At 45.8% G+C, this 12497-nt stretch overlaps 2 protein-coding genes across 2 annotated transcripts in view; one reads left to right on the forward strand and one right to left on the reverse strand.

Moving 5' to 3' along the window:
• On the reverse strand, positions 1-5255 carry DRD1 (dopamine receptor D1). The gene is made up of 3 exons (XM_072347965.1): positions 5168-5255; positions 3909-4740; positions 1-3189 (listed from the first exon to the last, which is right to left on the reverse strand). Exon 3 carries the CDS (start codon positions 3179-3181, stop codon positions 1826-1828), a length of 1356 nt encoding a protein of 451 aa, XP_072204066.1. The 5' UTR covers positions 3182-3189; positions 3909-4740; positions 5168-5255; the 3' UTR covers positions 1-1825.
• The window catches only part of SFXN1 (sideroflexin 1), a 27895-nt gene continuing 20019 nt past the window's right edge, over positions 4622-12497 (forward strand). The window contains exon 1 of the mRNA XM_072347968.1: positions 4622-5016. The gene's annotated coding sequence lies outside the window, so the exon portion shown is untranslated. The remainder of the gene's footprint in view (positions 5017-12497) is intronic.

The raw sequence follows: 12497 nt of genomic DNA on the forward strand, positions 1-12497 counted from the left end.
GATGGATACAACTGCATGTATTTAACAAATGCCATGTCGATTGCTTTATTTGACCCTCTCTTCACAAAATAATTTTATTATATGTATGAAAGCAGCTTACAGGCAATAAAGTTATGAAAACATTCACGATACATAAATACACAGACCTGATGCAGGATGTATATAGTTCATTAGACTTTGAGATTTTTCCTCTCAGTTCTCTTTTCCTGACGTTGTTGGTTTTTTTTCTTTGTAATATATTACGAAAAGTTTCTCCAGAGGGTATCTGTGCCCATTCAGAAAGCAGGTCTCTCTCTTGGGAGTGCTGCTGAGTGTTAACTCCCGGTGTTCCTGTTGCTAACATTCGCTGCTCACTTTGGGCATTGCAGAGGGAAAACAGAAGGGAAGGACCATGGAAAAGTTGCAGTTCTTTGAATTAAACGCTGTCAACTTTGTTTTGGAGCTCATGGGGAGTTTTTGAGGCGGGGGCTGCAGTTCCATCCATAGTTAGAGAGGTCTTAATTCAGATCGGTGATGAGGCACTATTCCTTACTGAAGGGACTAACTGATGTGGGAACTCCTAAAATGTAACATCCTCCTGGCCTCCAAAGTAAAGCACTGCGTACCCACTTGAACTCAGACTGATAGCAGACAGACAGCATGATCCCAGTGGTACTGCAAGAAATAATACAGATGATAACGAGGTTTGGCATGTTTACTACCATAAAACCAATTGTGTTTGTTCGGAAAAGATATCCAAGACTTGGAATAAGAAAAGTCTGAGAAAGCTGTTTATCTTACATAAATACAAAACGTTACCTACTACGAATTGTTACCTAAGTAGCTTCTCTTCTCAAACTGGATTCCCCTGAAGGTTGTAGTCGTACCGAAGGTCTGTACAGATCCACAAACTTGACATTCTAGCAGAGTCTTTGTAACGTGAAACTTCTTAAAAAATAAATAGCAGCAATTCCTTGTTCTTTGTATAAGGGAATTCACAACTCAGTCAACGCTGATCCCATCTTTTGAAAGAAATCCCACTTAAAAACCAAAGCCCACAAGAAAACGAGCTCCACTCCACATCAGTTCTGTTGATTCCTTCATCTCTCGCTGAGCTTCTCAGCCTTCCTCCATCCCACTCAGCTCTCCGGGCCATCAGGGCTTCCATAAAGTGCTGACTGGTTGCCTGGCCACAATGCAGTAATGACACTCCAAAAATATCCCATTATTTAGACATCTTAAATAACATAAATAAAGCTAGATCTGTAATAACATATGAAAAATATCGATTTAAAACAATAAATAAATAAAACCAGTATCAACATGTTAACTCCCAAAGCTTTAAAAATAACCATTCTCATTATAAGGCTCAATTATTTTTTCAGAAAGAATTTTAAGAAGGCCTCTACCTCCCTTTACAATCCCTCAGCCTTTAACTAGGATCTGTTAACACCCACTATCACAAAACACAGCAATCCTTTATATTCTAGTAAACATGAATCTTTAAATACTTAACATTTATCTTTTGCCTCACTTTGAGCAAGAAATCAGCCTCTCTAGGTGCAGAGGAGCAGTATTTTCTCACTGCACTGTATCCAAACTTGTGTATATTCCTCAGTATGAACAGCACAGTTTAACATCCATTTTTTTTTAACCAATTTTCAGTAACTTTTTGCTGTTTAGTGTTTTAAATATTAAATGTAATGCCAGGAAAATTCATTCAGGGCTTGATGTAAATGTGTACTTCTCCCTAGGGCTTAGTTTCATACAAAAAGATCATATCTTTTTATTTTTTAAAGATGATCGCATTGTACACTGTTATGTTTTGTTGGGTACACCTCACTGTTCAGGTTTTATGCTGCCCATTTTGTGTAATAGGATTGATCTTTTCCAAAGAAACATCAGCTTCATAATCCAAAATACCCGACAGTGCTGGAGACATTTTCTCCAAGGTCTTAGATAGTTCACCCTCTTCTTCCTTTTTTAGAGGTTCTTCTTCCGGACAGATGATTGCGTGTGGGATCAGATAAACCAGATTCGACTCTTTGGGGCTGGACCCTTTGGGCTCATGTTGGCTTGAAAAAACAACTGCTCCATTGTTGTTAATGCTAACAGTTTCTATAGCATTGCCGGACATTGGGCAGAGCCTGTAGCATCCTAGCAGGGTGGAAAACGCCTTGCGGAAATCAGCATTGAAGGCATAAATGATGGGGTTTAGGGAAGAATTGGCCCATCCAAACCAAATAAAAACGTCAAAGATGGTAGAGTTAATGCAGAAGGCTTCTGCTCCCTTGGACGGTTGGGTGGGCTCGCAGAAGGGAATCATGCAGTTCAACACGAAAAATGGCAACCAGCAGCACACGAACACCCCCATGATCACTGACAAAGTCTTTAGAACCTTTGTTTCCCTCTTGAAGGACATTTTGAAGTTGCTCTCAGGTTGCTGACAGTCCATGCTGCTTCTGTTGCCACTTGTGTTCTGGCAGTTCTTGGCATGCACTGCTGCTCTCTCCAAAGCTGAAATTCGTCGTATTTGCTTCTGAGCAATCCGGTATATCCTTGTGTAGGTTACTATCATGATGGCCACAGGTATATAGAAGCTAATTACAGAAGAGGAGATGGCATACATCCTGTTTAGGCTAGAATCACAGTTGTCCGTGCTTATACCTTGTAAACTGGCATTCAAGTCCAAAAAGCTCGTGGTTTTAGCCTTGTGCCAGTTCAGCTGCACGGGGATGAAGGAAATCAACACAGACAAAGTCCACGCCACACTGATCATGATGAAGGCTGCCTTGGGGGTCATTTTCCTCTCGTACCTGAATGGGCTGGAGATGGCCCAGTATCTGTCCACACTAATGACACAGAGATTTAAGATGGAGGCTGTTGAGCACATAATATCAAAGGCCACCCAGATGTTGCAAAATGAACCAAAAGGCCAGAAACCAGCGATCTCAGACACTGCTTTCCAAGGCATGACCAAAACCGCCACCAAGAGGTCTGACACGGCCAAGGAGATGACAAAGAAGTTGGTCACTTTGGACCTGAGGTGGCGAAACCTAATGACAGCTGCGCAGACCAGCGTGTTTCCCAGCAGCGTGGAGAGGATCAGCAGCGAGAGGAAGCAGCCCGTGAGGATCCGAAAGGAAGAGTCCCTTTCCGCAAGCAACCCTTCCCCATCCATAGTGGTGTCGTTCCAAGTCATAATTTCTCCTGAGGGAAAATCACATCATGATTTTCATGACAACATCAGCTCCTTTCCTTACAGATAGCAGACATGAGACGTCCGTTAATTAGTCATCTCCGAACAGACCAAAAGCTCCTGGTTACAGTCCCCTCAAGCCCAGATGGACTTCACCTACTCTGAATCTCCCTGAACGACATTGAAAGCTCTATGAGCAGGAACTGAAAATCTACAAATAGAGTCAACTCCACAGAGGGGTTTTTAAGCAGTCCCTTCAGGAACACGCTGCACCACCCCAGCATGAAGCAGCCTGATTCAGACAGCTCACCTGCAAATGTTCTGCTTCTGTCCTCTGCAAATATACCCCACAGACAGGAAAGCAATCACTTTTCCATGCTTGCATATATTCCCACTTAAATAGACTATTGATCGAGTGTTTCCAGCGTCCATCGCACTAGCCCTTCATATTTACTGATGCGTACCATACGAGGTGCTTTTCCTTTGCTTTGGTTCCCTAAATGTCTCACTGATTAAACACCCCATCCTTCCTCCTCAGCACGCTCCTGTTACAAAATCCACCAGTTCTCTGCTTCTGGGCAGCATCAGTGAGCAATTCTTCACTTTGTTTCAAGTTTTACACTTCCAGAGGCAAAGGAAATAAGCATACAGCAGGTGTGTTTTAAAGGTTTTCAGTACGAAGTAGCTCAGGTTATTTAGTTTTATTGAAATGAGAAATTCTGGCTCCTACCTTTCACCTTTGTTTCTGTTTGCTCTGGGATGCAGGGCCGCCTCTTCTCCTCATTTAGGTTTGGAATTGCATAGCAAATCTTACAAACAAACCCAGCGTTGCATCAGGTGCAGGCATGTGTTGTTCCCTGAAAGCGTCAATCAGCAAAACAGGAGCCACCGAAGTTTAGTCCCCAGGAATTAGTCCTGCAGCAAGCAGTGGGGCAGCGTTGGTGGGCAGTGTGTGACAGACCCCGTCTGTGTGTGCCCGGCTACCTCCATCCCATAGACCCCATAGATCTCTCTGCAAACTTTGTTGGCCGGCTCGGTTCCGGTCGCGCTTTGTACATCCTGTCAGACGGAATCATCCCAAGCAAAAGGCACGGTATTCCCAGCACCAGCAAGAGCCAAGTCGCAGTTGTTTCTTTCTTTCTCCTGTCGTTCTCTGAAGGGGGTGAAAGCAGGGAGAAAGGAGGAGGAAGGACCTGAGTGAGCTCCCCTCTGCACGAAGGCAGTGGTGCCAGGAGTGGTTCCTCTTCCAGCAGGGACGAATGGCTTCAGCGCTTCTCTGCCAGGTTATAGCTCTCCATGACCACCACGGGATAATCTCACCTCCTGCTCAGAGGGGCTGCGCTCCGGCCGTCGGAGCAGCCGGCTCTAGCATGCTTTTCCCTTTAATAACGGCGCAGGCGGAGCTGCTCTTCACGCTCTCCCGGGCCGCGCATCTCCGGTGCCGGGGGCTTTTCCTCCGTTCGCCCGGGAGGGCGGCCCCGGCGGCACAGACTTCCTTCTGCCGGGGGCAGGACTCGGCAGCATCGCCCCTGAGAGAGCTCTGTCCGTCCGGTGTCTCCTTCCTAAAGGATTAAAACAAGGGAAAGACAGGGTGGAGGCACGCAGAGGGCACAGGGCAGCCCCCCTTCGCCTCTTTTCACATCGTCGGTCGGATGTAGCTTCCCCTGGGCCACCTCCCCCCGATTTTTCCGCTTTCTCGTAGAATAAGCAGGATGCCGAGCAAAGCCGGGCTGCGGGAGTTGAGTGCACACGGGATCACTTTGCCCCGCCGAGCTGCGGGACGCTGCGTGATGTCTCGGCGCTGCGAGCCAGCCGAGTCCCATTCATTGATGCGTAAAGTAAGTACCGGTACCCAACTTAGGGCTGGGCGATGCTCCCAGCGGTGCAGGCGGCGGGCTGCAGGCCGAGGCACCCCCGACGAGCACCGAAACCCCGGGGAGCACCGATAGCCCGGGGCACGCTCGGCATCCGGCAGAGCAGGATACTCACCGGAGCGGGATGCTCGGGTCGGTCCGGGGTGACGGCGGTCAACAGCCGGGGCAGCGCTCCGCTCCCCCCTGCTCCGCTCCGCGCCACTCCCCGCCGCCCCGCGCCCCCGCGGCTCCCGGCGCAGCCGCGGCCACCGGGCTCCCTCTCCTGGGCGGCCGCGGCCCCGCGCCCCTCCGCCGGAGCGGAACGCAAGGCAGCCCCGGGGGCGCGGTGCAGGGATGCTCCGGGTGTCCCGCCCCGCCGCTTCCTCCGGACAGCTCGGCCGGTTCGGCGGGGAGCGGACCGGGAGGAGCCGGAGAGAGCGGCTCCGGGAAACGGGTCCTTTAGATCACCACTAAAGAGATTAAGGAGACAAAATCCGCGAGCAAACTTCAAACCTGGCTCTCCGTAGCAGACGGAGTGCATTGCTGTCCCTACATGTCGGCAGGGAAAAACCTCAAGGGCAGTTTCCCCAGGGCGTTCCGGTGCCTGAGGAGCCGGGTCCTGTCCAGGTGTCCCAGAGCAGGAGTGGGGAAAACAGAACCGCTGCTCTGAGAGCTCCCGGAGCTTCACCCCCTGACGGCAGATTTTAGCCCTGGGCAGATCCCCTTCTGTCTGCGAGGGGAAACTCCGTTCGTTCACCTGCCCGCAAAAATGTGTCGGTTCAGATCGTGTTTTCTTCTTTACAAAAATCAGTTTGGTTCAGCAATAAGTCCTTCGAGCCCTTTCATTCTACGGAAGGGATTTTTCTGTCCTACCTGAAGCACGAGAGCCAACGGAAGCAGATGAACGAAATGATTTGCAAGTTGCTACCTTTGTGTCATAACCTCACCTCAAACAAATGTATCGGGAAATGAAGATAAACATCACGGTGTGGGGGGGTTTAAAACCAACAAGAAGAACAAAGAAGTTCACTAAGTTGTCAAGATGCATTTCCTGGGTTTCAGCACTACTGAAGTTGCTTATATGCCAGCTATAATTTCTCATAATGTCAGTCAGTGTGGGTACAGTGCTAAACTAACCCTGACTAGCTAACTAAGATGCTTGTTTTGCCTTCCCCTCTCTCTTTCTCTCACTTTTAATTCCTTCTCAGCAAAGTCTCTTTCCTCCTCCTTTTGATCCCGTTCTTTAATCATCATCATTTGTCCCCAGGGGAGAGTGAAAAAGACAGAAAGTGAATCCTTTGCTCTTCAGTAATAGAGATGCCTAATGAAACTCCTTCTGAGCTTTCTTTTTATATTTTTGGGATTTTTTTGGTGTATTTTTTCTCTCCTTTTCTCCTCAAAGCCCAACACAGGTGAGATTTACTGCATGTACTTGTCTTCTGAAAATGCAGCACACTGCTGCTTTGGAACAGAAACCCTGGACTGAGGGGAACATTGACTTCATAAGAAGACACAGGGAACATTCTCACATTCTTCATTCATTTAAATCAACATCCATTCCAGCGGTCAGAGTCTTTTTCATATCTCACCCCTAATTTAACGTGATCATTTTGTGGATGAAATTCAGGCCTGGCTCAGCTGAGGCCGTAACAGCACAGCAAAGCCCCTTAAACAGCTCTGCAGGTTTCAAACACTCCTTCTTCAAACAGGGCACCCTGCTGTGCTCATTTGCCACTTCAGCTAATTTGCGAGCTTTTAAAACTTTCATGACTTAATAGCCATACCCAGGTGAGGCACAAAAGTGAAATCCATTAAACCCTTATTACTGTTCAGGTAAATGCAGTGGAGGGATTAGGCAGCCAATTGGTGCAGCTCTGGGAGCCATTTCTGCAAAGGATGGGTTGAATTTGCCTTTTGCTGCTGTGCCCTCAGACAGCACTGAAGGATCAGCTCATGTCCAGGTCAGAGCTTGCCCAAAGCTGCCAGCAATGGGATAGTGGTGCAGGTGTGTGAGACCCAGAAACAGGCAGAAAACCAGTTTAATTTTCCATAGGCCCCCACATATAACAGCTACTTGATTCTGTTTAATGCTTTGCAATCACTGCTGACTGATGCTGCAATCAAAGCAATACCCAGGAAAGGAAGTATCATGTGTCTCTGCTATCACCCTACAAAACATCTGTTGCTCCTCAGAGACTCTTTTTGGAGAAACGCCCCTTGGGTTGGCATAAAGATTTGAAAATACACATAGAGTAACACCTTCGTCCAAATGATCTTAATCCAAACAGTAATTAGCTACTAGAAGACCGAGCCAGAGCTGAACAAAGTCCAAGGCTTGTGTTCAGAGATAGACATGCTTTAATCTGCCAAACAGCACACACACAAAAAGGTGTATTGATTTACAAAACAGCATTACAGTCTGTGGATACAGACTGTGCTCAAGTCAGGATGACTTCTTGAGTCTGCATGCATGGGATGTATTAAACATCAAATCAGCTGAGGCGGGCTAGTAGAAATAATGCCTGAAAGAGCTGTCAAGTTTCTAAATAACTGGCTATGCTAATAAGCCAAGATAACTTCAGCCTCAGTTTAACCTTCTCGGAAAAATCAAGAGTTTCTGGAAATGGAGCAGCAGCTATGAACTCTCTTAAAAGATCAGCAAAGCACACGGCTGAATTGGTAGTAGCACAGTTTCAGCTGCAGCCCCCGAGATTTTACAAGCTCTTTTTGGACATAAGAGAAAGACAGGAATGAAAAGGAAATATCCACCCTGGGGACAGAGCAGGACCTGTCAGCTGAACAACTCCATACCCCACCAGCAGGATCCCTCTGTAGCTGATTGCTGAGGACATACAATATGAAATAGCACATAAACCAGCATGTCAACACAAAAATATAGACTGTCCCCGCTCCACTGATGTATGCTTTATTTGCACACGCACTCTTTTTTTCATACAGGCTTGCAGTTTTTCTTTCACTCCATGGATGGGCAGAAAAATTGAATGCATGAATCAAAAGAGAAGTCACGGCAAAAATGACAGCGCTTTTAATGCCAAAGATGGCTTTGACATATTAATTAGTACCTCAGAAATGAAATAAAGCCAGTGATACGGGATGATTCATTAGAATGAAATTAATCTGAGGAATAATTAATTCTGAGTGGATAAATAAGAAGAGTACAAATGGATATATTAGCAGCAAAACTCTTCACAGCTGAGTGCTACAGTGATTTTTAGCAACAGTGGATCAGGCTCCAGATAATATAATTTTCTAAGCAGATGGCTTGGTAGGTGGCACTCCACTCCTAAGCTGTAGATTTACTCCTGAGCTGCGTGCCAGCCAGCAGCACAAAATGGATCCTTCTCCATATTCCAGCCCTGCCTCTGAATAGTGGATGGAGAACTGCTTCTCTTCCATCAGAGGACTTTTGTTCTTTCTGATGCAAAACGTGTGATGATGAAAAGTGTGTCTGGCACCAACCTAAGCTCATTGCCAAAGCTCAAGGTTAGCAGAGTAGGTAAGAAAAGTCAGACTGTTACCCAACAGCTGATGATGTATATATATAAGTGCACATTACTGCACATCCAGTATGGTCATGCTCTACAGCCCTCCTACAGGCAGGCTACAAAAGTCCTGGGATTAATGAGAATTAAATGAGATATGAAAATAAAAAATAAGGAATGGAATGGAATGGAATGGAATGGAATGGAATGGAATGGAATGGAATGGAATGGAATGGAATGGAATGGAATGGAATGGAATGGAATGGAATGGAATAGTTCGGTTGGAAGGGACCTTGTAAGAACATCTAGTCCAACTGCCTGACCTCATCAGGGCTAACCAAAAGTTAAAGCTTATTAGAAGAGCATTATCCAAATATCTCTCAGCACTGATAGGCACTGGGGAAGTGTTTGATCTGTATTTGACTGTCCTCACAATGAAGAAATTTGTCCTAAGGTCAAGTCCGAACCTCCCCTGGTACCAGTAGAAAAATAAGAATCCAGAGCAAAGCTCCGGCTTTAGTCTCTTCATTCCTCCTGCTACAGTTTCAACCAGAGCTTTTGAAACACCCAGGGATCAGACTGGATTACCCCAAACCATGATAGAATCCCAAATTCACTTTCACCCTACCTTGTCTGCATACTTTCTCTATTCCATCCTTCGTGCCAGTCTGACCACACCAGGTACAACTGGTTCGTTTCAGTAATTCCGTAATAACTTGCTCTTTGCAGCCTGCCTCTATGCCCTTGGCTTTTCCATGCCCTGTGTTGCAAAGAGAGAAGTTGCTGTGACAGCAGCTCCCAGAGCAGTGTCTAACAAGCAGTGCTTCCCCTGGTTGGAAATGTTCCCTGCATCCTATCATCCATTTGTCAAAAGCCATCTCAGGGTCAGGGGCTTCAAAGCCAGTGAGCTGATCACGCTCCTGTCCTGCAAGGCTCAGCAGCTCTGGGCTTGGAACACACCAGGGTTTGGCTGCACCAGCACAGCTATTCTCATTTCCTAATGCTTTTCTAGTAACATCCCAATGATTTCTAGTAACTGTGCTCTACTTATGGTAACTCCGGTCTGTTTTCCAGGAATTCTCTTCCAGACTTCCCATGGCTTTCTAAGAATTGTTCATTTCTTTCTAGGACTCTTCTACTGCTTTTTAGGAATTCTCCCTTCCCTTTTAGAAACTGCAGGTTGGATCTTAGGAAAAATTTCTTCTCAGAGTGTTCAGGTATTTGCACAGGCTGCTCAGGGAGGTGGGGGAGTCACCATCCCTTGGAGGTGTTAAGAAATACATAGATGTAGCAGTGAGGTCAGTGGGCATGGTGGGGAGGGTTGGGAATGTCCAAGATCCTGCAGGTCTTTTCTAACCACAGTGATCTGTGATGGCATGTGGGATGCTATTCAGAGCCGTCTGGTGGTGTCTTATTTTATCCCATGTCATGTTGTCACGTGTTGTTCTCAGCACTTCACTCATGCTGCTGCATGCTTCTCCATGTTGTGGCATGCTCCTGCACGTGTCAACTGATGCTGCTGTTGTATACCTGGTCCCTAAAGGATGATGAAAAAATTCGTCCAGCACAGTTGAAGCAGCTGTGATATCCCATGGAGGGACCTACAACTCCTCTTGTTCCAGACTCAGCTTGCCTGGCTGAAAGCCTTGCTGCCAGCAGTGCTTCAAGGTGTAGACAATTCCATAGGAGACATTTTTGGAATAACCACATCACAGAGGAAATGGTTCCTAATCCTCTTGAAATTCTGGTTTTCCCCTTTAAATGTAGTGCTATGCCCCTTCTAAATGCAGGCTAGCTTTTCATGCCCTTCCTCTTCAAGTTTTGCCTGCTGTAAATGTACATGTTTTCATCTAGATAAAGGGGAAATTTTGGTATGCATCAGTTTAGCTTGGAAAATATAGCACGAGTAATCTGAAGTTAGGTTCAGATGTTGCAAATGGAGCCAAAATCTTTAAGTGACTTTGCAAGTAACTCCCTACTAGCTTATATGAGGGCTTATTACAGTTTATGTTACCTAAGTGTTGTGTTGCTGATTTGCTCGACCATTTTTCCTTGGTTAATCATTTATTCATTAGCAGCTGAGGCTGTGGGAAAACAAGGTGGAGGTTTTTGATATACTGACACAGACACAGAAATCTGTAGTTCAGAAACAGACTTTGAGTTTAGGAGACTATACTCACATCCTTTCTAGTCTGGAGCTTGGATTTCCTGCATAACATTAATGCACAGTAAGTCAGCAGAGCAGAAGAAAAGCTTTATATATATGGTTCATCCAGCCCCATATTGTGCTCCTGATAGTAAAACGCAGCACAAAGCTTTCACCTCCCATCAAGTGAATGCTAAAGAACAGTTCCCAGAAACGTGGCTGGGTTCTTCTGGCAAACCACTGATAACAGTCAGCTCGGTGCCAAGGCCAGTTCCTAACACCACCTCCAAGAGCCAGCCGCTGAACACACTCCAGCTCCTTGCTCTGCACATTCAGAGCCATCATCACACATCGTTTCCCACCCGCTGTACAACTGTCTTTCTCATGGAGCAGAAAGGTCTTGATACATTCCGTGCTTGCTGTTTGTGATACAGGGCTGCAGAAAACCTAGTCCTGTAGTGCCACTTACTGGATATCTGTGTTAATCATCGCAGTGCACAGCAGCTCTGAGTCATTTGATTCCAATTTGAAATGGCAAAAAAAAACAACCATAAAATTATTAATGTCCAACATAAATATTATGAATGCAGTGAAACTTGAAGAAAGTGAATACAGCAAAACTCATTTCTTGGATGAGGAAGTAGCTGTACAAGAACAGAAATGTTGCTGCTCAGGTTTGCATAGGGAAAGGTTTGCTCTGCAGCAGTCTAGAACAGAGAGGGTTAAATTCATTTCTAGTTCAACAAAGACAAATGTACACCTGAAGGTTTGCAGGAGTGTTATTAGTGAGATCTTCTGGAAATCAGGTGCCTGAAAGGAACACTTCAGCAGGAACTAAGGTAGCACTTCATGCATCCACTTCAGTCTCTAGGGATGTGCTTCCTGTAAGTGCTACTAATACTTACACTGTAATTTAACCTGTAAGAAAACACATGCTTGAGTTTACTGGCCAAGCTATGTGGATTTACTCTATAGGACTGTCTGTACAGGGGTTTCGGGGGGGAAACGAGGACTTCAGAAGAACAAAGCTCTGCTACTCATCTGCAGATCAATATACTGCATACCACATCGTGGGTCCTCTACTCCCAGTCCTCTAAGGCAGAGAGATGGCTGGGAGCCACCACAGCCTCTTCCAGCCCACCTTATTTTACATCAAAGCATTGATGAGCACAGAGTGTCTATTTTTCTGTCTCTACATGTTGGTGAGCTATTCTGGCACACCAATGAGGTAACCTAGCACTGTATGCAGAATATTCATGGGATGCAGCACAGCTCTATCGCAGCACGCTGTTCCCATTCCCAGAAGACTCAATATGAGATACGGGATGACACCAGCTCACATGTTGCTGACTTATCGAATTATCATAATACAATCAAATTGAGACCTTAATGAGCTTTAATTGATTTGCGAAGTGAGCTAGCAATCTATTTTGTGCATCTATCACCACATTCATCAGGAAGCTGGGATGGAAAAGGAATGGGAACAGCCAGCCCTGGCTTTTTTTCCTTATCAAATAACAATCAGAGAAGCAATCAGATGGCACAAAGAGAAAATGAGGAGTGACCAAAACTACCAAAAAGCATGAGACGCTCCGTGATCCATTCCTCAGCCTTTTATTTAGAACTAAGATCCACATTTGTTTGACATTTTGAGTAACAAAAATGAGAAAGTCCATAAACATCCATCTTTGTTGTCAAGGTTGCCTTTGGGCCTCCGGTTCTTTTGCCTCTGAAGTTGTTCCTATTAAACTGACTGATGATCCAATTTGTTCACCAACCAAGTACTGGTATTTTGCTACAAAGGTGGCCAATAATAT

The sequence above is a fragment of the Excalfactoria chinensis genome, chromosome 13, assembly GCF_039878825.1.
Source record: "Excalfactoria chinensis isolate bCotChi1 chromosome 13, bCotChi1.hap2, whole genome shotgun sequence".
Classification (NCBI taxonomy): Eukaryota; Metazoa; Chordata; class Aves; order Galliformes; family Phasianidae; genus Excalfactoria; species Excalfactoria chinensis.

Coding starts and splice junctions, on each gene's coding strand:
- DRD1 (XM_072347965.1), bottom strand. CDS start 3,181: ATGACTTGGAACGACACCACTATGGATGGGGAAGGGTTGCTTGCGGAA.